The 27,939-nt window shown below is 39.4% G+C and overlaps 1 protein-coding gene across 2 annotated transcripts; it reads right to left on the reverse strand.

The window, feature by feature from the left end:
* sparc (secreted protein, acidic, cysteine-rich (osteonectin)) lies at positions 1–27,368 on the reverse strand. Of its 2 annotated transcripts, XR_002596078.2 has the most exons (11): positions 27,226–27,368; positions 15,782–15,847; positions 15,331–15,423; positions 11,646–11,733; positions 9,532–9,653; positions 9,155–9,275; positions 5,027–5,160; positions 3,983–4,131; positions 1,888–2,036; positions 711–793; positions 1–425 (listed from the first exon to the last, which is right to left on the reverse strand). XR_002596078.2 is itself a non-coding variant. In XM_022203082.2 (10 exons), the coding sequence occupies exons 2-10, from the start codon at positions 15,836–15,838 to the stop codon at positions 765–767; spliced, it is 942 nt and encodes a 313-aa protein (XP_022058774.1). In that variant the 5' UTR covers positions 15,839–15,847; positions 27,226–27,368; the 3' UTR covers positions 1–764. The 2 variants fall into 2 exon arrangements, 1 of the variants encoding a protein (XP_022058774.1); XM_022203082.2 differs by having other exon boundaries at positions 1–793.
* Positions 27,369–27,939: the final 571 nt, after the last annotated feature.

The following is a 27,939-nucleotide window of genomic DNA, read 5'->3' on the forward strand; positions in this document are numbered from 1 at the left end:
GAGATTCCCATAATCTTTTATTCATGGAAAGGGTTTGGTTGTTGTGGTCAGTAGAAACATTTTATCTGTGAGAAAAACTCTCAGCCTGCAAGATTTTCCCCTCATTGAAATGTCCAAACAATATATCCTCTTTATTCTTTTAAAATAGCAGTACACGCATGTCCTTGCGTGGGACACGGAATCTGTATGGAAAATAAAAATGTACAGCTGAATCAGCAGTAGTCAAAAGATCAACAACCAAAATACACAAAATGGCAAAAAAAAATTAAAATCAAAAAAGGAGTCCACCACCAAAAGAGTGCAAAAACTAAATAGTTTGTTTGGTAGAAAGCAAGCAGAGGGAGCATTTATTTAGAAACTTTATTTTTGACTTTACAGTTTCGTCTCCTCAAGATAATGTTTCAAATCCATCGCCAATTAAAGCCCTGAAACACATGATAGCACATATATAATATTGTCAACAACATACATTTACATCAGAGGTCTTTAGTTTTCTTTACTGGGTGTTTTGTTCAACAAACAAGAGAATTCAAAGGTTCTTGAACGGTTAGTACAGACTGTGCACGTTTCTCTTTTGTAATCTTCTGGTTTTTTTTTAGTGGTATAGGCAGGAAAGATCATTATTTATAAAAACAAAACAAAATTTAAAAAAAAAAATTGCAATTAGCACCGTTACTGTGATTTTTTTTTTTTAACTTAGGGATCAGCACCTTGTCCCGTTAGTAGCGACTAGGAGTTGTCATACTGCTGCAGGCCGGAGGAGTTTAGATGATGAGGTCTTTGTCGACATCCTCTGCAAACACAAAGACACGAAACATTCATCAACACATGCTGATGGAACGATCAAGGAGAGCATGATGACAGAGAAAACATCCAATAAACCCTCTAGTCAGGGGGAGAAATATTATAGAGAAAACAAAAAAAAGTAGATTGGTCAAAAGCTTCATCTTACACATTATAACATACAGATTAACCTAATGTGAAATAAAATGGAATACTAGATTAATATATGTTGTCTTTTCAAAGTCTATTTAACCGTTTAGAGCATGTTTGTCATTTGTAAGTTGCTATTTATGGAGTCCGCATTTTTTGCAAAATAGTATTGGTAAAATGTGTCCAAATATTTGTCTGAGTTAATCTATATTTTGTCCAAAATGATTTTGGATGAATATTTTTATAGTTATTATTGGTATTATTTTCAATCTGAAGGACATGACTGACCCCAAATGTTCCCATTTGCTGATGATGTGTTACTTTGTTACTAGACTCACAGATCTGATGTCTGATAGATAGTTTAAGTCATTTATTGAACATACACGAAAATATTCCTAATCTCTGCTTTGAGCTGCCAGGATTTGCTGCTTTTCCACATATACAAGCAAACACAAAATGTCACTTTTTTTGACATTATAAACGGTCGTGCACATAAGTTTACATACTCTGGCAAAATTTGTGGAAGATGGTCAGTTTTTTTTGAAAACACCAACCATTCAAAACTTTTGGGTCACTTAGCAATGTCCTTATTTTTGAGATTGTCTGGGTTGCCCCAAACCTTTGAACAGTAGTGTATATTTGATCATGGAATAATGTTTCTTTCATTTAGGGTTAGTGGTCAGACAAAGTCATTTATTGCCACGTAATTGTAATTGCTTGGATCATTCATATTTTCATTAAAGATGCATTTTACAAATTCTGTCGGGGTATGAGCACAGCTGTAGTTTCAGCAGCAGCTAAACTTCACTAAAGCTTCAGTAAACACCACGACAAGCATCACTGTACTGACTTGTACTGACTTGTGATGGTATTTAGGTGCTCCAGAGTCCACGTTTGCTGCTATTGTTTTTAACACTGAAAAATAAACGACACAGAATCTTGCTCAACACTCACGGTCCTTGATGCCGAAGCAGGTGGCCCACTCCTCCAGAGCGATGTATTTGTCGTTGTCGGCGTCGCACTCCTCGAAGAAACGAGTGGTGCAATGCTCCATGGGAATGAGAGGAGCACGCAGAGGGGAGAGCTCTGTGTGGGTCAGATACCTGGAGATGGAGAGAAAGAGCAGAGATGAACAAACAGAGATTCAGCTTGAAATGTGAGGAGAACACATGCAAGACAGAAATAAACCGGTAAATGACTCAAGTCCTTCCTCAAGCGTTTGAAATGTTGGAATTCTTTCTGCCATAATTAAATCTGTATTCAGTAATGTAAGTACAAAAATCAGTACTGTAATTTTAGCATCAATTTCTCAAAAAAAGACAGCCAAATGTGCATACTGAAAACAGAAACATGCTGTAATATTTAGTACAAATAACATGGTGATTTTTGCATTCATTTCATGATAAAAATACAGTTTGTTCTGGTCAAATTGATGCACTTCTGTGTTAATAATGTACATATGCTTTAATATTTATGAAAGCTGTAGATACAATTTCAAAAATATACATATATTAAATGTTAAATGCACCAGCTGTTGTGCTGATATTGGAAAAATGCTGTAATATTTCTAATAGGTCACACAAACTTTATCTTATAGGTATTTTTATGCAAACTGTCAAGTAAAATTCTAGAATTTTATCATAAAATATGGAATGAAGCAAATCTTTTAACTGTAAAATCAACAGTATCAATACAGTTCTTTACTGTAAGTAAAGAAAATGGTTTGTTTGTTGTTGTTTTTGTTTTTTTTTTACCTTTTTTATTTCTCATTGACTTGTAACCAGCAACTGAATGAAAGTTCATTAAAAGCTGCCACAACTCAAAAAGATTTATGCAAACTGTTCATGTTTGTCTCTCAGAGTGCGTGTCTGCTGGTAGAACTGTGGACATGGTGAAATCATCACCAGGCAGCAGGAAAATGCCGTTACATTTGGGTTTTGGTGGCTGTATTTAGAAAAACTCAAAATCTCACCAAGCCTATTTGTCTTATTTTCAGTCAAAATGTCTCATCCCACTTGATTTAAGATAAATTCACTGAACAGGTGACATTTCAGCAAGACGGAGGGACTTGTTTTAAGACAGTGCATCTTAAATATCTCGTTAAGTCAAACGATCTTGAAATTACCTTGTTTAAACCCTCCGGTCGTCCTGCTGGTCAAGCTGACCCATTTTAAAGTTTAAAAATGTGGGGGAAAATATTTTCACAGTGAAGACTTCCACATTTTCTAAAATCTTTGGGGAAATTTTTAAATATTTTTTGATGGAAATAAATAAATATTTTTTAAAAATGTTTCTTTAAGAACATTCGGGAAAAAAATCAACCAAAATCCAGCGAATTTCGCTGGATTTTGGTTGATTTTTTTCCGAATGTTCTTAAAGAAAATATTAGAAATTTTACTGATCTATATGTAATCACTTTAGATATTTTTTTGGATTTTTTGGGAAGATTTTTACAAATTTTTGGGAAATATTTACAATTTTTATATGATTTTTTATTTTTTTTTCTTGCCAAATTTGGCGATTTTTAAAAAAAAAATTAGGGGAAACTTCTTACTAAAGAGTTTGCAATTTTTTAATGAATTTGGGGAATTTTTTTGCTGAATGTTTTTATTTTTTCTCAGAAAAGGAAACAATATTTTTTGGGGCCGTAAATGAGGACAACTGGAGGGATAAGACACCTAAGCAATCCTGATAAAAATACAGCTCAAAATAAGTTTTCCCAGCTAATTTTAAGATCTCAAGATCATATCTTACTTCAAGAAATCTTACCAAGCCATTTTTTCACTTGCTCTATTGGCAGATTTTTTTCCACTTATTTCAAGGTAAAAGTTCCTTGAATTAAGTTCCTTTTTTCTTGTTTTGAGAGGGGCATTTTTTCCAGTGCAGAAGCCACATCATCAGGTTTTAGAATAAGTACATGAACAGCAGTGGCTGGACTGTTGGATCCATCTGAGACCAGTCAACTCCCAGTCTGCTAGGAGCTAATTTAGCCTTCAGAACCTCACATGAATGTAACCTGAACGTGTGTGTGTGTGTGTGCAGTACGAACCCGTCGACGGGGTGCTGGTCGAGCTGGCCGAACTGCCAGTGGACGGGGAAGATGTACATGTTGTAGTTCTTCTCGAAGTCGTGGGCCAGCAGGTCCAGGGAGTGCTCGCCGGCCTGCAGCCTCTTCTCGTTCTCGTAGATCTTCTTCACCTGAAACCATCACCAGAAACACACAGTTTCTCAGCGTTAGTAGACAAGTGGAGAAGCAGTGAATGATCGATCAAATGTGCCAATCACTGCGGTTTGTGTGATGATGGAGGCTGTGAAAACGTCAAAGCAAAGAATAGAAAAGCTTCTTGTTTATTGATCGCAGCGTTAAATCAGCGCGATGCTGTAAAAGCAGGATTCGTCAGTTCTCTCTGGTATCCACTTATAAACATTTCCTCAGTTTGAACGAGTTACATTCTCACACACTTTGCATTTGACTCTTTACAAGCCACTTCCAGCACCACTTTGTGTTTTAAACAAGCGCTGTACTGTATATTCTACTTGTTTAAACGCAGTGTTCACAGTGAATCACTGGACGAAGCTTACTTTTCATTATTTACTGTAAAATCGTTAAATATTTGTGACACAGAAGTAATATCTCTCTGTGAAAGAAAACTAAATGGAAGTCTTGCAACTTTAAAAGGTTTCTTTAGCTTAAAGTTTGTGCTTCAAGCTAAATATTTAAGTGTTCAGAGGGAATGAACTGATGCATTCTGTTTGTGAGAAAATATCTTTACACTTGTGATGAAGGTTTTGAGTGGTCTGTAGTCAAATGCAGTATGAAAATATATTAGATTAAAGATGCATTTTTAAATACTGTGTAATGTCATTTGAAAATAGTTAGTAGTTCTGTGCTTTTCTCTGTATTTCTCTGGTTTCTTGCACATTTCACTGAGAGAGATTCCTTCTTTAATCTTGCAAACTGGTTAAAAAAACAAACAAAAAAAAGAAGTCCACAAATGTGTGTGTGAGGTATTTCTTTTTCTATTGAATTTATTTCAGTAATAATAGCACCTCTTCCACCACCACGACAGCATAAAGTCTAAATGAGACTCACCCTGAGCTTCTGCTTCTCCGTCAGCAGGTTGTTGTCCTCGTCACGCTCGTACAGAGTCACCAGAACGTTCTTCAGCCAGTCCCTCATGCGCAGGGGGAACTCGTTCAGCTCGCTGTCCATGCAGGGCTCGATGTCTGCACAGAGACCCGCAGTTTAACTTTAATAAATCATTGTGGCATTTGTTTTTATTGTGACCTGTTAAGGGACTGCAGATGAAAATTAGCTTAAAGCTATCTCTGGTACAATGCATCAAATGGAAACATTTATGTTTAATATTGTACATGGTCCCTTTTTAAATAAACTGATAATAATAATAATAATTACATTGCACAGTAAACTCAACCTCCTATCCCTGCTTTGGTATTTCACACAAGAGCAACACATACTTCAAGCTGGACCCATGAGATTTCTGATAGCTGAAACCAGAAAAGCCTCCCTAAATAGTGTGAAACCACCCTATGTAAAAGGTCAAATGCTATTTTCTGCCAGACAAACTTGTATTAATTATCAGTGGTGCAAATAATCAGTCAGTATAAGTGATGAAGTGTCCACTTTCTACCTTTCAGAGCTTTAAACTGCAACTAATCATCTTTAATCAGCCAGTAGAGCTGAGTGAGTACGCTAAAGTTATTAGCATGACACTGTGGTTTGAATTAGTTTAATCCAGTTATTGCACTTTATCTTTTATCTTTATTGAATTATCTCACATTTATGTCCATCCCAAAACTCAAACAGGGCGTTCAAATCTGACTTGACATGACAGGAGAGATACAATCATAAACCTGCTCAGTTTAGTGTGAAATAAAAGCAAATTTTAACATTAAAAAATGTCTTCCGTCTCTTCAAAGAACAACATTTAAGTTACAACAACTTCCAATGAAATTATGTTTAAACCGAAAGCTAAATGCAGTTAGGGCAATTATCTTTTCCTTGACAACCAAAGGTGTTTTTAATTACCAGCTTTAACCACCCGGAATTGTCCAGGCATGTTAAGATGAGGGAGAGGACTGAAGGTGAAGAAAAATGAAGTTTTAATGAAGTTACTTCAACTTGAATTTAGTTTAAATCAACTAATGTAGAAATTGGAGTTTAAATGAAACACATTCAATTACCAACCTTACGTATCTACAGATTCAATTCAATTTCAATTCAATTCAATTCAATTCAATTTTATTTATATAGCGTCAATTACAGTCAACTCGTCTCAAGACGCTTTACAGAACCCAAATGCCTGACCCCCAGAGCAAGCCCAAAGGCGACAGTGGCAAGGAAAAACACCCTTTTAACAGGGAAGAAACCTCGAGCAGAACCCGGCTCTATATAGGGGGGACCCATCTGCCTGCTGGCCGGGCGGGTTGAGAAGGACAGAAGAGGGCAAGGGGGAGGGATGGGAGAAGAGGGAGGGGTGGGAAGGCAAGGAAAACACAACACACATTTGGATACATGCATGACAGGATAAGTGACACAGACAAAGTATAAGCTAACATTGAAAACTGACTCATAATTTACTCTTATGATGTACGGCTCTGACATTAAACATACTCCATATATAGCTAGCAGTAAAATGCATCTATCCATGTAAATCCACTTCTATGTGCCAATATATATGCATATTTATATGCACGTCTCTCTATATATATTCTGTGCATTCTTTATGTATATATGTATATATGTCTATATGTATCTATCCATATGGCATTGTTTTCAATGTACATGTGGAATGCCTAATTCAGATACGTATCATGTGTTACATACATTATGAAAATATCACTTTTGCACCAACTACTGTATGTTGTGAATGACAATAAAGTGGTTATTCTATTCTATTCTATTCTATTCTATTCTATTCTATTCTATTCTATTCTATTCAGCCAGTCCAGTCCGTCAAAAGAATATTTGCAGCATAAAAGTTTAGTCTTTAAAAAGTTACATTTACTTTAAGCAATCATGTATTTAATCAATTACATTTTTAGGGTGAAATTTTCATATTCATTCTTCCTCAGATGTCCCAAAGCCACAAGCTGAATCCTGTTTGATTCAGAGTTACTGATCTCCATTTGAGCCCTTCAGGCCTGACTCATCTCCTCTGTAGGTGTGTGTGACAGTGTGTGTGTCAGTGTGTGTCTGAGTGTGTCTTTTTCAGTTTGAACAGTGAAAGAGATGCGTGTCTGGACGGATCCTCCCACCGCTGAGCTGCAAACCTTCAGGCTCGACGCGACAGGCCGACCCGCCCATGCGTCCAGACTAACGGTGCGCTAAGAGAAAGACGTGCTGACAGAGCTGAGCTTAGCTTCGGCTTCTTAACTTATCATACAGATGCGAAGGAGCTGAGCGGAACAAAACTTAAGCTGCAGTATACGTAATCCCTCAATAGTGAACAAACAGATGAAGAGGCAGAAACCACACAATGTCAAAGTAAAACACCCAAATTCCTAAACTATGACTGAAGTTAAGGAGATAAAATTCCAGCTAAGTGGTCAGATTACTTTGGCAGAAAAGGGGCTTTTGCCTTGCTATTATATTTCTTTTCTATACTCATTTTAATTCCCACTCACTCCCTTTGTTGATTTAATTTAATAACCCATTAAATGCTGAATTTTGTTTGCACACTAGTCCAGGAACATACTGTATGGCTATTTGTAGTTCTTTATGTTCCAGTGGGTTTTAACTTGTTTTCACCTCCTGTGATCCGACAAATCAGCTTAAACGCTGCAAGTAGGTTCAAATGCAGGCAATGACCTTTTGAACAATCAGATTCATATTTTTATATGTGATTAGATACGCCGCTAACATGAACATTTGGTCTCTGATACACGGGTGTGCCCAAGGTGGAGGTAGCATTACCTCAGTGACTCAACACAGTCTGAATGAAGTCCAGTTTAACTCCTAATAGAGATGTTCATCGCAGCTTTCACCCAGGAAATACGTCTTGTTTCCTTTACCAACGCTAGAAAAGTTAGCGGCATGCTTTCCATCAAATGACACTAAAAACGTCCCATCAAACTGTCCTTGAAGGTTCTAAGAAAAAGGAAAACTAATTCAGTGCTCATGAGGACTCTCAGCTTGGCTCGGAGCCTCACAGAGCTGAGCTATGAGTTAGATGACTGTAATTTACTGACCATGTGAAATATTTTAGCGCTGAGTCAGGGCAGTGGAATCAGAAATAGAGCGTTAACAGATTTGGTTGTATTTTAATGGATGGTTGGAAAACTCTGCTGCACCAAAAGATGAAGATTATCTGCTCACATAGGTGAACATATCATATATTTCATCCTAAAAATGTAATTAATTGAATACATGATTGCTTAAAATAAATGTAACTTTTTCAAGACTAAACTTTTATGCTGCAAAATTTTTTTTGATGGATTGGACTGGCTTAATAGAATAGAATAGAACAGAATAGAATAGAATGCATCATAAGCACATATTCTGATATACTGTATCACATTGTATCATAATGTATCACTATGATACTGTGTCATGTGTCATAATTTCTCATATTGTCATGTGTCATAATTTCTCATATTGTCATGTGTCATAATTTCTCATATTGTATCATGTGTCATAATTTCTTGTGTTGTATCATGTGTCGTAATTTTGCATATTGTATCATGTGTCATAATTTCTCATCTTGTATCATGTGTCATAATTTCTCATATTGTATCATGTGTCATAATTTTGCATATTGTATCATGTGTCATAATTTCTCATGTTGTGTCATGTGTCATAATTTCTCATCTTGTATCATGTGTCATAATTTCTCATATTGTGTCATAATTTCTCATATTGTATCATGTGTCATAATTTCTCATATTGTGTCATGTGTCATAATGTCTCCTATTGTATCATGTGTCATAATTTCTCATATTGTGTCATAATTTCTCATATTGTATCATGTGTCATAATTTCTCATATTGTATCATATAACATGTTGTATCATAACTTTTCATATTATAGCATTTCATAATATAACCTAAATCAAACCAAAGCATGTTGAATCATAACCATGTATTGTACTGTATCATAACGTGTTGTATTGTTTCATGTCATAGCCTGTTGTATCACGGTGTATTGTACAATAATGTTTCGTATCATATCATAAAATGTCCAACATGTGTGAGAACTCACATTTGCAAGATCCGATGTAGTCAAGGTGCAGCTTGTGGCCCTTCTTGGTTCCCTCCAGGGTGCACTTGGTGGCAAAGAAGTGGCAAGAGGTGTCGTAGGTCTTGTTGTCAGTGCCGCAAACCTGGAAAAAAGAGAATAATGCTCAGACTGACGTGCCATGGTGGGATAGCCCAGGTATGTGATGACTATCTGCATGGTAACACACGCAATCAAACTATCAGATATAGTGGTATAGTAGTAAATCTCCAAGCATGAGCACTAACTGAGTGGTACTGAAGACTTCACATCAGCTGCATGATAAACTCGTCAGAATGATCACATTTGCTGGAAAACTACGAGTCGACAGCTTCAACACGCGTAACAGTTTTTGGACTCACATGCTCAAACTCTCCCTCAGCAACGGGGCAGGTGGAGGGGTCCTGGCAAACACACATGGGGGTGTTGCTCTCATCGACCTCACACACTTTTCCCTTCTTGCAGTGGTGGTTCAGGCAGACATCTGTGGAACAACAATACCAACAGAGATGCTGAGTCGCTGTCTGCTGCAGTGAATGACTCCTCAGTGAGACAGCCAACACAACCCAATCCAGACGCTACTTTCCAGCCCTTTGGCACAGACATTGCCAAAAAGAGACTCAGGTGAAATCAATCATGCATGCAAGGATTAATAGGAAAATGAGGAAACGGCTAGACGAGCATGGAAGCTGTCATCAAAGAGTGTGAATTTAACCCCTGTTGGGTGAAAGAGAAAAGTGCAAACAGGTGAAACTGTATGAAAACAGCAGCGGTCATGGAAATATTACAGCTAAAAACACTGATTTAAACAATTTTGTAGTGCTTTAAACACCTTTCTGATGGCGACAAACAAACTGTCATTTTAGTTTTTCTTTAACATTAGAATCTAATATTAAAAGGTGTCCACTTTTAGAGAAAAATGTGCATATTTTGCAAGAAGAAATGAGTGCTAATATAGGAATTTCATCTTAATTGTGCCTTTTAAGATGAAGAAATAAGTTTAACTGCTCCAAGAAACTCTGTATTTAAAAAAAAAAAAAAATCCTGCTCCAATACAGAACGATTTAATTTAGAAAATGACCGGTTAGGCTGTAAATTCTCTTTTGGGATTGTTATTTCTTGATTTTTTCCAAAGTTACTATTAAAATGTTCCTAAATTAAACCTTTTAAAATGATTATCAGCTGCTTTCCTTTGGTCCTTCCTATTCTACCCCACAAAATTGTGGATTTTAACTGAAATACAACCTTATTTCATTTTAATACTATGGTATTTACATGTGCAATGTTATTCATTCAGTCCTTTAAAAGACTATTCAGACTTCTTATTTTGAATCAGTTGGTATTGTACTGCCTGTGTATCATTTTATATAACTTTTACTTAAAATAAAGTATATTTTTTCTTGTTTTTTTACTACTTTTGAGTACCCGAGTGTAGTTCTTTGCACCTCTCAGGCAGAACACAACGTACAGTCTGCACATCTGAACTGTTTTCCCTGCCGTCGGTGTTGTCTGTGGCCTTACAGCCGGGTGGAACATGTAATTACAGCTGTCTCCTCTCAGAACGAGCCAGTCTGTCATTATGGCTGTTTGATTTGCCAGTTTGAGGCTTCGCTAAACCCGGATACCTCCGTGGCTGCGGGACAGAGACGGTGACATGCAGCCAAATGAAATGCTGTCACAATGTATATCAGAGGACGTCGGTGTGCAAAACAACAACATGACACATCGTTATCTCCGGAGTCACTGAAACCTCAGCGAAGTAAAGGATTTATGGATGTGTCTGTACAGTTATGTAACGTAAAACACACATTTCTAGGAATCTTTACTTATATTTTCATCACTTTGAGTAGTTTAAACTGTAACTAACACCTAATGTGTTTACATTGTCCTGTTGTTCAACACCGAAACAGAACATTAGAACGTTCCAAATTCTACGCTGAGCTGGTCTTTTTTATTTAAATTTTTTTTTGGAAACTTATTGTGAGGTTTTGGATTCTTTTTCAGACGGATTTAGATTTAATTATTAGTTTTAAAGCTTTGCACTTTCAATGCTTGATGCTTACACCAAGTTTGGAACCATCTCTGCATTATGAGGACCTTTTTGGTCGATTTTTACAACTTCACGGTGCTATTTGAGCGTCAAAGTGTCACTCCCAACTTGTTGCATATGGTGGTGCTTGGCAATGGCATCGATTTTCGATGAACTGGGTGCCTGTTGCTGTCATTTTTCAATGTTTACCCTCATATAAACCTGCAAAGTCATTGTACAGTGGCAGGAAGCAGACACAAGACAGCAAAGGCTTCCATCTTGGGTTATTTTTTCACATTTTTCATTTACTCTTACTTAATTTCAGGAATTGTTTGGCTTTGTTTAGTCATTCAAAATACTGAATTTAGAAAAGATTGGATTAAAATAGCCCCTTATATATGTCAACCACTTAACAGAAAGTAAAATTCTCTCATCTGGTGAACTTACTCTCAGCAGGGACGTCTTCAACGACCTCAATGGCCTCGTCAAAGTCTCCAACTTCAATCTGGACTGGGTTGGCCCCCACCTCGGGCTCCTGGGGAACATGAGAGGTCAGACGTCAGACTGTGAGCAGCTAAAGCTCTGCATGACACATTAAAAAAGCAATCAGACCAAGGATCAGCTTCTTCCATCAACTTTCCTGCTCTGATAAAGCATTCATCGCTCTAGCCGATGATTTTCAGTCTTTGTGTCTATTTGTGCTTGACGTCCACTTAAACCAAACCGCCTAAATATCTCTGGTTTTCCTGGTAAAAACTTGAAACGTCACCACTAAAGAAGGTTCCTCCCTCAAGGCCAAACAGAGGCTGGGAGCAGCAAGACCATAATATCCAACAATAACAAGCAGCTGGGTCCACATGTGGTGAAGCTATGAAAAACGTAATGGCTTCCTGACCGGCTGAACGGGCGGCTAAAATTAACAGCTGTGGGATCTTTGGTCCCGCTGGACCTCTGGAGCAGGAAACGATAAAACGTTCACATGAAGACGCAACCTTTTGGCGCAGCGATATTCCTGTGTTGTTTAGGTTTAGCTAAAGAGGACAGTTAGAAAAGTAAATGCTGTCAGGAAGGTGATTTTCTCCTAATAAGGTAAAAACATGGAAGGAGCTGGAAGGAATTCATGTTTTCCGTATCTGTCTACTGGAAATATTTAGTCAAATGCCACAGGAGGAACACATGCTAGAAAAGAATTAAGTAAATAGATTAATTCGATTTTGGTAAATATCCAATTGAACAAATTAAACTGACGTCTGATTTCTAAGTCAGCTGCTAAACAGAAATGTTTGAGATCATAGCAACAGCTAAAAGTAACAAATCCAAATTCCACAGTTTCATTTAGCAGATGTTTTTATCCAAAGCGACGCAGACCTGTGAGTAGATACAACACAAGCAAGGATCTAGTCAGGAGAAAACAACCTGGATAAGAGCCATGAAACAAGTCCAAGTGTGATCATAGGACTGTGGTGCCTGCAAGCAATGTGGGAGGTAATAGGAATTTTAGTTATTTTTTGCTTTTTGCAGTCTGGAGAGTTTGGACTCTGAGGATTGAACAGATTTTGGTGACTTGTTCCACCACCAGGGAACCACAGAGGAGGAGAATCTAGCTATTCACTCACCCTGTTGTGGTGGAAAATGCAGCTATGACACTCCTGTCTGCTCTGATTGGTCAGCTGACCCAATGAAAGCAAAGCAAAGCTAGTTACCTCCGCCAAGGAGGTTATGTGACACCCGGCGTTTGTGTGTCCGTCCGTCTGTCTGTCTGTCTGTCTGTCTGTCTGTCTATCTGTTAGCAAGATAACTCAAAAACGCCTGGCCAGATTCAGATAAAATTTTCAGGGAATGTACACTATGGTAAGAGGAAGAGCTGATTTAATTTTGGTGGCAATCCGGAAAGGATCCTGGATTCTGGATCACTTTGAATTTTTTCGTATGTTTTAGTATGTGGTCCAAAATATGACAAAAACATCATAGGTTAGTATGTCGTCCAACAAATTGGAACAAGGTGTCCAGATAGCTCAACTGTTTAAGAAGGTGATTTGTAAACAGAACTGTGTCAGAGATGCAGGTTTGATTCCAGCCCATGATCCTTTACTGCATGGGTTTCCTGTTTTCCTCTCTATCCTTGGCGGAGGTCTGCACTCTCTTAGAGCTTTTCTGGTTAGGTAATGTAACTACAGATATCTGAGTGATGTGGCTCGAGCAGAAGTGACTTAATTAAGGAAATATATTGGACTGGGAGGAAGCTGCTCAATTTTTGAGGTCGAGCTAGTTGCTAAGAAGGTGTTGCGTGTTAATGTAGAGAAGTGATGGGAGAAAATTCAGTTCAATTTAATTCATATTGTGCCAATTAAAGGTCAAATTGTCTCAAGATGCTTTACAGAACCCGTATGCCTGACCCCCAGAGCAAGCCCTAAGGCGACAGTCTCGACTTCAAACGAGGTGTTTCATGTAGGTAAGGAACAGTGTTTCTCTTTGACAAAGACTTTTTACATGCATAAAAAAGCTCGAACACATTAAAGGAGTGCGAAAACTCTAAAAAGCAGGACCGGGCTCTTTGAGATGTTGGGTATTTGCTTCTTGAGGTAAAAGACACAACAACATATTCACATCTTGAAGTTTCTAGTTGTTGTTCTGATTCCTTCACACACTGCAGAAAGCTGCTGATCCATGTGTGTTCACACGAAGAAGCACCGCTCACTGCACAATCATGTGAGAAAATACCAATGAAACGTCTTTGGCTGCAGCAACCAAAACCCTGGAGATTCCATCAAACATCAGATTGTCTCTGAGCAGCTGCGTGGCTCAGAAAACATGCGACAGATGCCAAATGGAACTCACATGAGAGCAATGAGTGTTTGGGTTGAGTTTCCCAAAGCAATCACAGCAGCATAAACTGTGCAGAGTGTGAAGGATGATTCTAGTTTGCAGCTTCACTGCAACACTGAGCGGATATGATCAGACGGGCTGGAAACAAGCCAGAATATTATCTAGATTATCTGGACCACTTGTCCTAAAACCAGAAATGAACCTGGAATGTTGTTAATCGACCATGAAGACTGTTTCAGCTCTCACTTCTTACCCCATCTGACTTAAAGGGGAACTTCGGTTTTTTTCAACCTGGGGTCTGTTTTCATATGTCATTTCATACATGTGAGTGATGGAAAGATGAATTTTTGACATAGCTCCAGTATTTAGCCAGGCAGGGAGCTTCGCAGCTCAGCTAGCAGCTCAGCTAGCAGCTCAGCTAGCGAAAAGTATGGGGCAACTGGTCCCCTCGCATCAAAGTCCGCCCTAACGTGCTTTTTTCCCCACACTGACCGGCTCAGATAGTCTCAATGAGTGTCCCACAACATACTAGAGATGAGAAGTGAACGAAAACCTCCACATTACCTGGTGATCGCTCTTTGTTGTGGTCTGTATCCAAATCTTAGGACGCTAGAAAACAAATCTCGTTCCGAAATCACGCGATAGCTAACGCCAAAACACTGGTGGGGGAAACAGCTGTTTGCCTCAGGTGAAGAGAGACGGGTGGAGCGATTTTGTGTCGGATTACAGAACAGTTAGTTTTTTCTAAACCTGGTAAAACTAATGGGTCGTCAGTGCGCAATTCCGAGTTGTGGCAACAGAATGGTGCGCTACACTTTGTGCAGCTTTCACAGACAACCTTACTCGGAGAAGGAAACACTAAAGTTGTGGCTAAATGGACCCTGAAACTCCAGTTGATGCACTTCAACGTAAAAACTTTGGTAATCCGTTCACTTCTCATCTCTAGTATGTTGTGGGACACTCGTTGAGACTATCTGAGCCGGTCAGTGTGGGGAAAAAAGCACGTTAGGGCGGACTTTGATGCGGGGGGGGGCAGCTGCCCCATACCTTTCGCTAGCCGAGCTGCTAGCTGAGCTGCTAAGCTGCCTGCCTGGCTAAACACTGGAGCTATGTCGAAAATTAATTTCTCCATCACTCACATGACATGGAAACAGACCCCAGGTTGTAAATAAACGAAGTTCCCCTTTAAATTGTGAACCTAAATGGTTTATTCCTAATTGGGCCTCGAAGGGAACTTGTTCTGAACAATTTTGGAGAAAACGAGGACTAACAAGCTCTTTGAACATGGATGAACATCTAGACTCACCTCAACAATTATCTCCTCGACCACTGGCTCCTCCTCCACAACGACCTCCTCTTCCACCATGGCCAAGTCTTCCACAGCGGTCACCTCCTCAGCCTGAAACACACAAAGAAACGGCATAACACACTTAGCTGCTCATAGAAAAGCATTTAAATGAAGGAAGCCAGAAGCAGACAATGATCTCAGTCGCACAATAGCGCCGACAGATTATACACACAGTCTGAATCTTGAGTTACACTCAGGGGAGCACTTGGCGTTAGACAAACAAAACTTTTCCTTCTCACACGTGATCCCATCTACAAGCAGAAATACACAGGATGTCTGGGTGGATGGGAAAACATACAGAAACTGTCACACGTGAGCCGATGATCACACAGGAAAGGAGAAGGAACGCCACACAAAGAGAGGAACACACTCGCAAAAAGACATGGGCTAAAACAAACCACACACTTACAGGAGCAGCCATGGCGTGGCCAGCCAGGCACAGGAGGAAGACGATCCACACCCTCATCTTCAAAGTCTGTCGAGACAAAAAATAGAGGCGATTCTTCTTTAATATCGTCACAAACATATGTTAAGAAGCAGAATCGTGAGCACTGATATGAGGTTTTATTATAGTCTAACCAGATGTTTTTACCCTCAGTGTGCAGAATAAAGAGGGCAGAAGTTTTTCTTTAGATATTTAAGGGAATAAAAGACGAAATAAAAGAAGAAAATTGGCCCAAAAGCGCCCCAAATATGACACACTATTCAAAATGGCCGACTTCCTGTTGGGTTTTGGGCAAGGATGTATTAATGCACACCAAATGTCATAGCTGTCCTTGACATGTGGTAAATGTTTGAAATGTTCCAGGGGCTGCTATTGAGACATTTTGCTAAACAAGCGTGCAACATATTTTTCACCAGTCCTGCTTTGTGTGCAAATTTTCACACATTTCCAAGTATTTCCAGGCCCTCAGCTGTCATATTTAAAAACCAGGAGAGAAAAAAAAGAAAAACAAATATTATTACTAATATTGTTTAATATATTTTAGGTGAACTTACTTTTTTCCCTTTGGTAATATTTTCCTCAAAATGAAACTCAGCCTTAATTTGTAGATGGTATTTACCCGTAAAGAGGCACAAAGATGAAGGTTGAACAGTCCTTGCAGATCACCTACATGCTAAATGAAGTCAGTTTGAGCTTAAATATCGAATACAAAGCTAGTAAGTTCCAATTATCAACTTCTGAAAAATGAAAAAGGACATATTCGTGCACTGGTGTTGACGCAAAAGTGCATAAATTTCAGAAAAGACTTCAGTGATGCAGCGAAAGTGAATGTCTTTTTTCTCTTGATTCCCAAAGGAACAAAACCGGCCATTCATTCAGAATTCCAGTTAGGAAAATCGGAATTTCATGGAAAATGTCTTGGAAGATGGGGATGCTACTCCAAACGCTGTGGGGTTGGAACTGATCAACTCGCACTGTGGAAAAGGACACAAATCGTGGGGACACATTCTGTATATTTCTTGACGTCCTATTTTAAACTTCAAGCTAAAATCAATACAGAAACAATTACTGGACTCATTGCGATGTGGAAATGTCTTTGTTTATTATTGTTGCCTAAAAGAAATCACAAAATTCTAACCTCACCTGCCTAAATCTAATCAAACTGAAGCAATTTTCTATGGTGAACTCAGTTTTGTTTCTTCTTTTTTTGCTCAAACACAACGCCGAGAATGACAATCAGGAGTTAAATCTAAACGATAACATCTGCAATCATATCACAGAACCCTGCAGTTGTTCTCAATACAACAAACAATATGCACAGACTGATGGATGCTCTCCAGTTTCACAACAGAACTCCTCCGCTTTTGTTTGCAGGCGTATTGTGTCAAAACTGTCTGTAAAACGACTCAACAGGAACGCAGTTTGACTCAGTGAAAGGAATTTTCTCATTCGGGAGCTTAAATCAGAGCAAACACAGTAGCTGAACGCAGTAAATTAGTTTTCAGAGCTGTAACGATGCGGTCAGCGTATCGCTCTGCGTGTAAACAGCTCCCGTCTTTATGCGCAGCGAGTTTTCCACGACCTGAGGCAACATATTTTCACAGCTCATATTTCCACCAGGCCTCCGCTTGGAAAAACTTTCCCTGCAGCTTATTTACATTCGTAAAGCCATGACAGATATGTAATAAAATGAGCCTGATGTGTGATTTAGGGGACTCTAATATGCAAAGCAGGGCTCAGTTCTGTCTCAGTGATATGAGGTGATGGGAACAAAAGCCTACAAGCTTGTGTTAGGAGGTTTTCTTTCTGCTTCATGCTCCGTGTTATGCACAAAATTACATGTGCATACATTTTCTAATAGAACAACAACAACAGATACTCACATTAAGTGCAGTAACTCCAAAATGAGTAATTTTCCAAATTACAAAGCATGCTATCTTTATCAGTTTAGTGAAAAATAGAGGCTGCCTGGTGCTGGAAACACAAAAAAAAAGTCTCAGAAAGTATTGATATTGAAGAGCTCCTTGTGGAAATGTATTCATGAAAATGCATTTGAAACCTAACAGTTTGATTTCTTAAATTTGCTTCTCTGGTCACAAAAGTTTGATGAGTAAGGCTTCTAAGTTTTGTCAGTTTACCACATCTGCACTGAAACCTACGCTTGTCTGCATCTTGATGTTTATTAGAAACTGCTAAATGAGAACTAAGACATGCTTTGAGTAAGAAATGTACGGTAGAAAGATCTTTCTAAACTACGTAATTGATTCTTTTTACTCTTTCATATGCTTAAATTGGCCCATAACATCAACCAAACTGACAGATCATTCAATTTTGGAGACACATTCTTAGGTGTAGCAGGGCCAATTGTTATATTTCAAAATTATATTTGACACAAACAGTTAATAAACAATTTATTGTCTTTCTGTTTCTACTTTCTGTAGAGTCCACATGCCACAATAAGCTCTTTTATATAGAACCAATGGGAAAACATCGACTTTCTCATGTAAAAATGTCCAAATTTCCTGTGAGATGTGGCTGCCGTGAGAAGAGACTATCCATGAGTGGTTTATCTGCGTTTCCTCTACAGACGACTGTCTAAGAAGCCACTGTTGGAAACTTGATATAACACCATCTCCTTCCCAGCTTCTCTTTCTTCTAGGATGAAATAAGGGCTCCTTTGTTCGGAAATGGAGCGTCGCACTGCTTGGTCTTCCGCTCTCAGTCTCTATTAGTTATCTCCCTCTTCACCTCTAGGAAATCAGCTGTTCCATCTAGACATCCAGAACAAAATCTTATCAACATCAAAGAACGTATGGCAGCTCTATATGGGCAAGTTTAAGTGTCTGGGTAGGCCAGCAGCAAAGTTCAAAGTCCTTACTGTTATTTCTTCTCAATATCACGTAAAACTGGAATTGGCGTCAAAACAAGAGTCCAAGTATTAGGGAAGTTTCTTGAATAACAGTGAAGAGAGTTGACACAGTTTGCACAACACACTGAACGCTGTGCGAGATCCGCGGGGGATAATAAGATTTACCAAACAGAGCTGTGCATGCTTTGAATTCCTGCAGCTCGTTGAAGAGGGCAACAAGTTTAAAGCAACAATAGTGGAGTAAAACTTAACGATCCGAACTCGACATGGAGCGCTGAATCCTCTAAGTTCCTTCCAACATGTGCAACAATTATCAAGTCGGACGTGGAGGAATGGAAGATCTTAAAAGCATCGCTGCGAGGGGGAACTGAACTTGACATTTTGGGGGTGGAGGAACACTTCGCCCGGGTGGTGAAAAGCCTCCCGACATGAAGCGCCTGAACAGGGCAACATGTTTGGACACATGCAGTGAAAAGGGTAAAGTTCTGCGTGCAGCCAACGATGTGTTGTTTGACAAACTCTCGGGCGAAACAAGAGAAATCTGTCATGTGGACAAACGTTGGCCTGTAGGTGCATGTTTGTCCGCTGTCACTTTCAAATGCATGCAGGAATGATTGATGTGTTTGTTTTTTGGGTTGATTTGCTTGTACGGGATGTAACATTCTTTCCTGGGGCAAATCACACCATCGGATAACAGATCTTCACCCAATGATAGACCTCAAAACTGTAACCACCATATTTTCTACAACAGTTCTGCAAATGTATGACAGCGTTCCTACTATTCACTATCTACTAATATTAACTACTATCTGTTATTGTTTTGGTGTGTGTGAAGAAACAGAAAAGCTAAAAGACCAGATTTTGTCAAAGTTCATGCCACCTGAAGCGCACACTTGTCTGCACCTCGATGTTTGTTAGAAACAGCATTTGTGATAAGCTTAAACTTTCCCATAATATCAATATATCTAATAGATTATTCAATTTCAAAGACACATTCTTAGGTGTAGCAGGTGCAGCAAACAAACTTTTATGTTTCTCAAATGATAGACAGTTTATCGTCTTTCTGTTTCTACTTTCTGTAGAGTCCAAGTGCCACAATAAGCTCTTTGATATAGAATCAATTGGAAAACATCAACTTACTCATGCAAAAATGTCCCAATTTCCTGTGAGATGTGGCTGCCGTGTGAAGAGACTATCCATGAGTGGTTTATCTGTGTCTCCTCTACAGACAGCTGTCTAAGAAGCCTGCGGCCTCATGTTTAGTAGCTTTAGTTTTCAACGGAGGAACCGGGGTCTCAATGAGGTTGGAGAAGGCAGTATTTCAAAAACGTTCAGGAACCCAAGAGTGAAACTTACATCATTCAAAGTCCCTAACTGGTCAAACACTCCAGCAAAGTCTTCATCACTTTTCAAACTGCCTTTGCAAACTTCAGCTGCAGATAAGCTTATTTTGTGTTTCTAGTCGTTGTGCTTAAAGGCCATACAGGAAAAAAATCTGCGACAGTTTCACACCAAGCGAAAAGGTCCATTATCAAATTTTGTTTTGTCTGTCATTCTTTTTGCATTGCCATGTCCAAAAATGACAGAACAAATCAGCCATGCGACTTCACACTGCAGCGGAAATACTTACAACAAATGCCTAAAAGGATCTTTAGGTCACTTGGAAAATTCCTGGAAATTTGTCTTTAGAACTAAAAGTTCTCTGGACTTTTGGTGCTAATAAATATATGTGTAGTGTCATCTGTTTCTTCTGCACAGCAGCTGTCACTTCATGCAAAACATTAAAAAGATGAAATCTGTTTCTTGTGACCACTAATGTCCGTAAAGTTCCCACTTAAGCAAAGCAAATTCATGGATCTTTAATGTCTCAGCAGTAAATCTCATCTCAGATCTGCTTCGAGTAGTGGATGGAGGATATCATCAGAAAAAAGGCAGGATTCTGTATTCCTGCATTGTTCTTTAACACCTGTCAAAAATATTTCTGTTCTTTACGCAATGGGAAAGCAGGACTTCTACAATAGCACCTACTGTTTCCGAAGGCCCAGAAAAGTCTGACTAAGAAGTCCTAAGCAGGCTTGGACATGGAAAAATACAGAAACCCTGGCAGGGGACGCAGACAGTGACGTCTCCAAATAACCTGCACACAAGGAAACTTTTCTGTACCTTTGAAAAAGCTGAGGTAAAAAAAAAAGACGTTTGGCTGACGGGAAATTTCATAAATAAGAAGCCCTGACACATAATATAAGTGGCGTGTCTGACTGAGAGAAAGTAGAGCGAAATGTGATTGCAAAGACAGGAAAAATAAGGTCTCATCCCCAAAAGGTGTGGGGTGAGTATTTGATTTGGAGAGACACGCCGTTCCCACCATATGTCTGCTTTAACGTATTCCTACTTGGTCAGAGGATCGTTGGGCTCAGCTCGGCAGGAAGGAGGAGGCCGGACAGACTGACGTAACAGCAAAACAAATTATTTTATTTGGAAAGCTGCTCCCATAATCAAACAGGGTCGAGGCTAAAAGGGAAACTTCAGGCTCATAAAGGGGCCCTTTTTCCCCCGCAAATGTATTTAATTTGGGAGGTTAGTTAGGTAAGCAAGTGTAAACTCGCTATGGAGGAAAACAACCTGGACCGGAGCTGCCACTAACACAGATATCTCCCTCACTGTCACTGTAATATCTCTGTTTTTTTTTGCTCATTCCGCCCTCTGTCTCTTTTTCCAGCAGGGCTTTAAAGGGAACAGATTTAGAGGAATTCTTCCCCTTCTCCTCGGTGATATAACAGGCGGGTTGGAGGCCTGGATAAACAACCTGTCGCAGTCTGTCTGCCAGCAAACAGCGCAGACAAACACTGGCATGCGAAGGACTGTGCGCAGACAAATATTCAAGAAAAACTCTAAGAATGAACAGTGATTTCCTCTGTCTGTACGCACACACAACTATCTGGATGGAGAACTATTGTAGTTAATGAAATGCTGCCAAACTCTGAGGTTTATCATGTTCTGTACACTGTATGGGAGAATGCTTGAGATTGGGTTTCAATTTAGCAACTTGTTTCTCTAAAAACCTAAAGTTTGCATTCAACATTTGATTAAAATCTGCTACTTTCTACTCTTTTCTTCACAAAAAGGTTGCTCTCTCAACAACTCTTCCCAAGTTGTTGCAGATTATGTGCATCTTCACTGTCAGCTCAAGTCACACTCATTTCTTCTACCAAACCTGTCGCTATTTTAGTACTAATTGAAGCCCTAATTTCCCCCGGAGACAAAATATTCTTCATCCAGATGAATGAGACCGGCTTGGAATGGTTCCACCATTTGGTCCTCATGACGGACACATTTTTCCTGGAGTGCAGAAGGTCAAACAGCTGTTAGAAACCCTGTCAAGAGATCTGAGAGAGGCAGTGAAGCGTTGCTAAGCCCTTTGTGGGTAGTTAACAGAAACACTGTTCGGAAATGTAAACTGTTGAAGATAAAGCCCCAGTGACAAAATGGGAGTCAGTTTAAACTAATAAAGTAAAAACATTTCTAGAATGGCTCATAACATCTGAGGCATTAATTCCATCAGAACTATGATGCAAATGGTTGCTTCACTTACTGATTTATTAACATAGATCATACTTTTTGTGCTTTGAGTATTTAGTTTGTCACTGGAACTCTCCTAAGATTCTTTTCATGCTGTCTTCGTGGCATTTTTCTGCTTAACATACGCTTCAGTATTGCAGATCAGCTGCAGTATCTGGTTTAGCCTCTTCTTGTTAAATCTTGAGAGGCAGGCAGATCCATTTTTGCAAGCTGGGTCTAGCTAGTTGAGGGGCACCATGACAAAGTCTTCTGGAAGCTTAATGACTTCTAGCCAGCACACATTTATTAAAGCTAACTGGGCTCAGTTTGACGTTGTTCCTATATCCCAGTGGCATATGTAGCAGCTGCTTTTCCAGCTTGCAATGTGCATTTGACCAATAAAAAGTGTAGTGTATTTATATTATCAATTAATGATTAATATTGCTGCACATTTTCAGTAAATTAGTCAGATTTCAAACATATTTAAGAACAGACATAAACAGAGGATCAAAGGATTAGTTAAATATTGATTGCTCTGCCCAAGAATCAGGCTCAGAATATTCATTTTGTCAATCGGAAATAAACTATAGAGGGCAAAACATTGTCTATTTGACTGCAAGCATGTTTTTTTTCCACTCAAATGTTGGACATTTTAACATGAAGGTCTACAGGGATTGACCCTGTTTGGAGCCTCAAGTGGTACCTCCAGAAACTGCACTAACCAGCACTCTGATGGCGTCATTATTCAGCCTTTCAAGTTGCTGCTTGGACTTGACCCAGTCATAACTACAATGCAGACCGTTTTTTGAGTATTGTTTACCTTTTGAACACTGGTTATTACAATAATGCTGGCATGAATGAGGCATTATGCTCGGAACCGTTGAAAGATTTCAGAATGATGGACAGGAGACAATGAGAGTTTTGAGCTAAAACATGCAGGTTGACCTTCGCATCCAATCCGACACTAATTGCACCCTACCAGACATCTGCAGTACCTTTAGAGCTAATCTGATATTAGCAATAGATATCAGAATAATTTAAGTCCACTGCCAATCAAAGTGCTTCCTGAAAATCCTTCAAAACCAAGTTCAGGTTTGTCCCTCGGTAGATGATGCTCCAACCCAATTATTTGGCCAAAACAATTAGTTTCTTTATAAAATTGCTCAGATCTTCACATCAGCCCATTTCTTCCACATCCAGCTTGTTGAAAATGTTGGCTTAGTGTCTAACATTCAGAATTATAGCATTGTAATGACACAATTTACATTATTCGCTCCACATTTGATGTTTAGACTCATTAGTGTAGCTGCAAAAATGTCACCGAAATGTAAATGTCTAAATTCTGTTGTGTCGTTTTGGATAACATTCCTACAGCACAGAACAGGAGGATCATACATGACTGCATCACTAATACTTGCGGTGAATAAAATGTTTTCTAGGAGTCTGTTGAGAAAAACAAAAGCATAATCTGCTAAATATCCGTTCCGAATAACTTAAATAACGAACTTTCACTTCGCTAAACTCCTTTCCTTTTCAAAGATTTGCCTTTTCCGAGTATTTTTCAGGTTTGATCAGCTGAAAAGGTTCCATCTTGGCAACCTGCAGCAACAGTTTTCTCGCTTCATTTTCGAGCTGCCCGGCAATCTGACACCATAAAAAAAATCCAGTTTCTCTCCGGTGAGTGCCGGGGATCTCCCTTTAAGTTGCCTGGACAAAGAGCAGCAGTCACCTGTATCAGTGAGCACAAAGAGCACAAACAGGAAGGGGAGAATGGTGGAGAACTCTGAGGGGAAAAGGAGAAGAAAAGTCAGGATCTTTGTAACCCGAGACCCTCGTCACCTGACCTCTTTCCCTTCCCCCTCTTCAATCCATCCTCCATTTCCTCTGGGTGAAAACTGCTTAATCTAAGTCGCTGTTTGGATCATTTCTGCTGTTTTATTTTCATGGTTTCTCTACTCTGGACTGAGGTGAACAAAACATCCACATGTCCTCATATCATTGCCTTTAGAGAATAAAGCCAAATGCATGTTGAACAGTGACATTGTTCGTGGCCATTAGGTTGGATTTGTATGAACTGCTGCAGAAAATTATACCTTTCTCTCTCTGTTTGCTTTGATTGCACTCTGCTTTCATCCTCGCTCTTTGTTCTCTCTGTGGCTTTTCAAATCATTGCTATTACCGGTAAAAACTGCCCTTATTCATGTTTATTCAGCTTTAATCAGACCTCCACTGCCTGTCTGCACGGATAAAGGTTCGACAGTCACATTCTTTGTATATGTGAAGTCTCCTTGATGCAAATCTGTGGCTTAAATTGCTTCTGTCATCTCTACTGACCCGTCCAAGTCTTTCTGTTGATATGTATACTTTGAGAGCAAGTCAGTGTGGAAGTTCAGATCTGTATAGTCTTCTTGTTGGCAAAAAACCCCAAAAATGCAAAGGAAAATGTGACAATACTACCCAGTAAAGTGACATAAATGTAGCTTTTCCTGCCTTTAAATATGCACTAATGATAATCTAAGTGTTTACTGTATGTAATAATAGTTTGTTATCCTGAACACTCACTTTTTTGATGTTCTTATTTCAAATAAGGAGAAGAATTAAGGTGTTTGCATGAGGTATAACTGAACAGGCAAGCAAAACAGAGCTCATTTGAGAAGATGCTGCTTGATCAAGAAGTGGTTTCAAGGTTTCAGTGAGTTTGAGTGAATCAGTCACGTCTACTTTGTTAGATTCTGAACAACCCAGACGAAAATCCGAAGAAAATTTTTCCTTCTCAGCAGGACTGAGTCACATCTGTTAGTCATTTCCTTTTATTTATCTCACTATTCTATTCTTCTTTAACAGTTTTATTCTTTCATGTCTTGATTCTTTTTACCATCGTGTCTCTTTCTTCCTCTTGCTCTTTCTGCCCTTCTCACTCACACTAAACTCCACTTTCAATCTTTTTTTCCTTCATGTCGCGTCCAGACAGCAGCACAAACCCTCCCTCCTGTCGGGGGGGATTAGTGCTTTTCTAGAGATTGCCAAGCTGGCCCTGGTATTTCACAGCATCCTCCTCCTCCTCCTCCTCCTCCTCCCACCTCGGTCCAGACCTGCCACCTCAACAATTAAGCCCCAGAGACGCTCCGTCTCTTCTTCGCCCATACTAATGTCGGACACATTGTGCTTCGTTCTTCCCAAATGCAGCTCGCAAAAAAATCCTCGACAGGTGTGACCAACAGGGAAGACAAAGACTTCTTTTAAAAAAAATCAAGTCATTTGATGCGGTTTGTCTTTCATCGAGTGTCAGGGATGGGGAAAGGATTACAGAGTTTTCTGGAGTTTTAAAGAACAACTTGCGAGAAGAAAATCTAAGAGAGAATAAAACTGCTTTACTTAAAAACACGAGTAAATTCCCAAACAGTTTGCAAGAAGAATATATAGAATTCATGCAAAGATTAAGCTTCTTTACTTAGATGTTAGAACCAGTTAGATTAGGCTTCTTTTCTTTTAGCTTGCTGTTGATTATGTCTTGCGTTTGGAGCACATTTAACTTTTTTTAAAAATGCCAAACAAATCTGCAAGTGTCCCAATATCGCAGCCGTTTTTGATAGTTCAAAACTGTGCTGCTCTAACAATCTCCACTGTTCAAGTTTTAAGATTTTCCGCTAGGTTTTGGAGTCCTGCTGCGGGGATTTGCAGCCACAAGAGCATTAGCGCTGTTCAACACTTGTTGAGTTCTGGCTCTCGGCTGAGTTTGAGTTCTCCCAAAAGGTGTTGGATGGAATCGGAGCTCTGTTGCTCCACAGCAAAGTGTGATTTCTTGTGCACACAGAAGCAGGAAAGGGCTTTACCTAAACGCTCCACAAAGTCTGAATCGTGCTATTGTCTGGAGGAAAATCACTGTATGCTGCAGAAATATGGATTCTCTTTGTTGAAGCAGAACAAATTTCACCGTCTTTTAACAAATCACAACACTTGAAGACATCTTCACTAACTCACAGAAGCAGCTGGTAACCGATCACCATGGCAACCCACATTCCTTTACATGGGAGTAATGAGAGAGAGGGGGATGAAGGGAGGGAGACAGAGAGGGATATTTGTGGAGAAATGCTCCCATTACTCTATGAGGCTTTGTTGGAATCTAATCCTCCTCCTCCTCCTCTTCCCTTCTTTCTTTCTGTTCAGATAGTTTGTTTTCTGCAGAAGTCCAGCTGGAAACTAAACGCTTGTGACAACACTTTAATTGCTTAAAGTAGAGAATCGACGCTGACAGTAAGACGAAACCAACTGTTTTAGACTTAACTGGCACATGAAGTCTGTGTTGGCATCCCTCCTCCCCCAAGCCTTCACCCACAGTCCCCACTCCTCCTCCTCCTCCCCCTCCTCCTCCTCTTATTGCCGATGTGGCACACAATACCTCCACAGAGAATGAACCCTCATAAGCACAGATTGTTTACCTGCAGGGAGTGTTTTTCCATGCAGCTGTTAGCAGTAATGACAGGCAAGTCTGTACACAGAGTTCTGAAGCCGCAGCAGCTGCTTTAAAACCAGATGTCAGGTATTTATTAAAGTATGTGTACAAAATTAAGAGTAAATAGTGGAAAACAACGTGGATAATGAAGAAAAAAGGAGGTAACTAAGTGTGGATTTTCAATAATGCATTGAAATGTGAGATTATAGCAGGTGAACTGTGTGTGGAAAACTTCAAAAAGAGCAAGTTTTCCTCATGTTTGGATTTTACCTGACTCTACTGTAGGTGGTAACCAAGTTGTCATCATGTAAGGGAAAAAAATATTTTGCTTTTAAAGGTTCAACTTGAGCAAAATACACTTGAAAGTGTGGTTTTGTGGCATGATTGCAGAAAAAGCAATGTCAGTAAGCTGTAAAAAGTCCTCAAATCACCCAGACATAACGTCCCATAACCCTTCCTCACATCCCCATCCAGTATGTCACATGATGGAGCAGAGCTGGTTTTGCAGTGCAGAGTGAGACCTCTTACCTTGAGCTTTGCAGAGCAGGGATACCAGGAGAGAAGTCAGCTGTGTGCAGGGCCGGGACGATCTAACACTCTCACCCCTTAACACAGAAGACATTTCCAGTGGGACGTCCCGGTTTGGACACGGATCCCCTCCTCCTGTGATTTTCCCTCAACCCAAACCTCACATTTGCTTCCATTACACCCTCCCCTCTGTCTTCCTGCACCGGTGGGCGGGGCTTAATGTTCACTCTCAGCTCCCATCTAAAGTTGAGACTGTAGGGTGAAGTTTGTTGGAAACTTTCTGGTAGTTTCTTCACTGGTTGGCTGATGTAGAATCTAATTTGCACACTACTGCACCTTAGTTTTAGATTAAATTATTATTTTCAAGTCACTTAAATCACAGGATGCTACTATGGACACTTCAAACAGACTATTTCAGTTTCGGTTTAGCTGCAATACATCCCAGGGTTATGTGTGTGTTTTAAACTGTGTGCTTTATTTCTGGGATTTCTAATGAAACATCCTCTCAAATGGCAATAAAACTTGATTTGATGTGTAGAACTGAGCATAAGCTTGTTGCAGCATTAAAGTATCCATTACAGGTTTTGTTTAATGTAGAGGGAAGAAAACACAAGAATTGTCGTGAAATAAATTAAAAAGCGATTAATAAATATAACAAGAAAAGCACTTTGAGAGCACAGTACTCCACCAAGAAATCTTTAACAAACCCATAGA

This window comes from Acanthochromis polyacanthus, chromosome 10 (genome assembly GCF_021347895.1).
Source record: "Acanthochromis polyacanthus isolate Apoly-LR-REF ecotype Palm Island chromosome 10, KAUST_Apoly_ChrSc, whole genome shotgun sequence".
In the NCBI taxonomy this organism is placed as follows: Eukaryota; Metazoa; Chordata; class Actinopteri; family Pomacentridae; genus Acanthochromis; species Acanthochromis polyacanthus.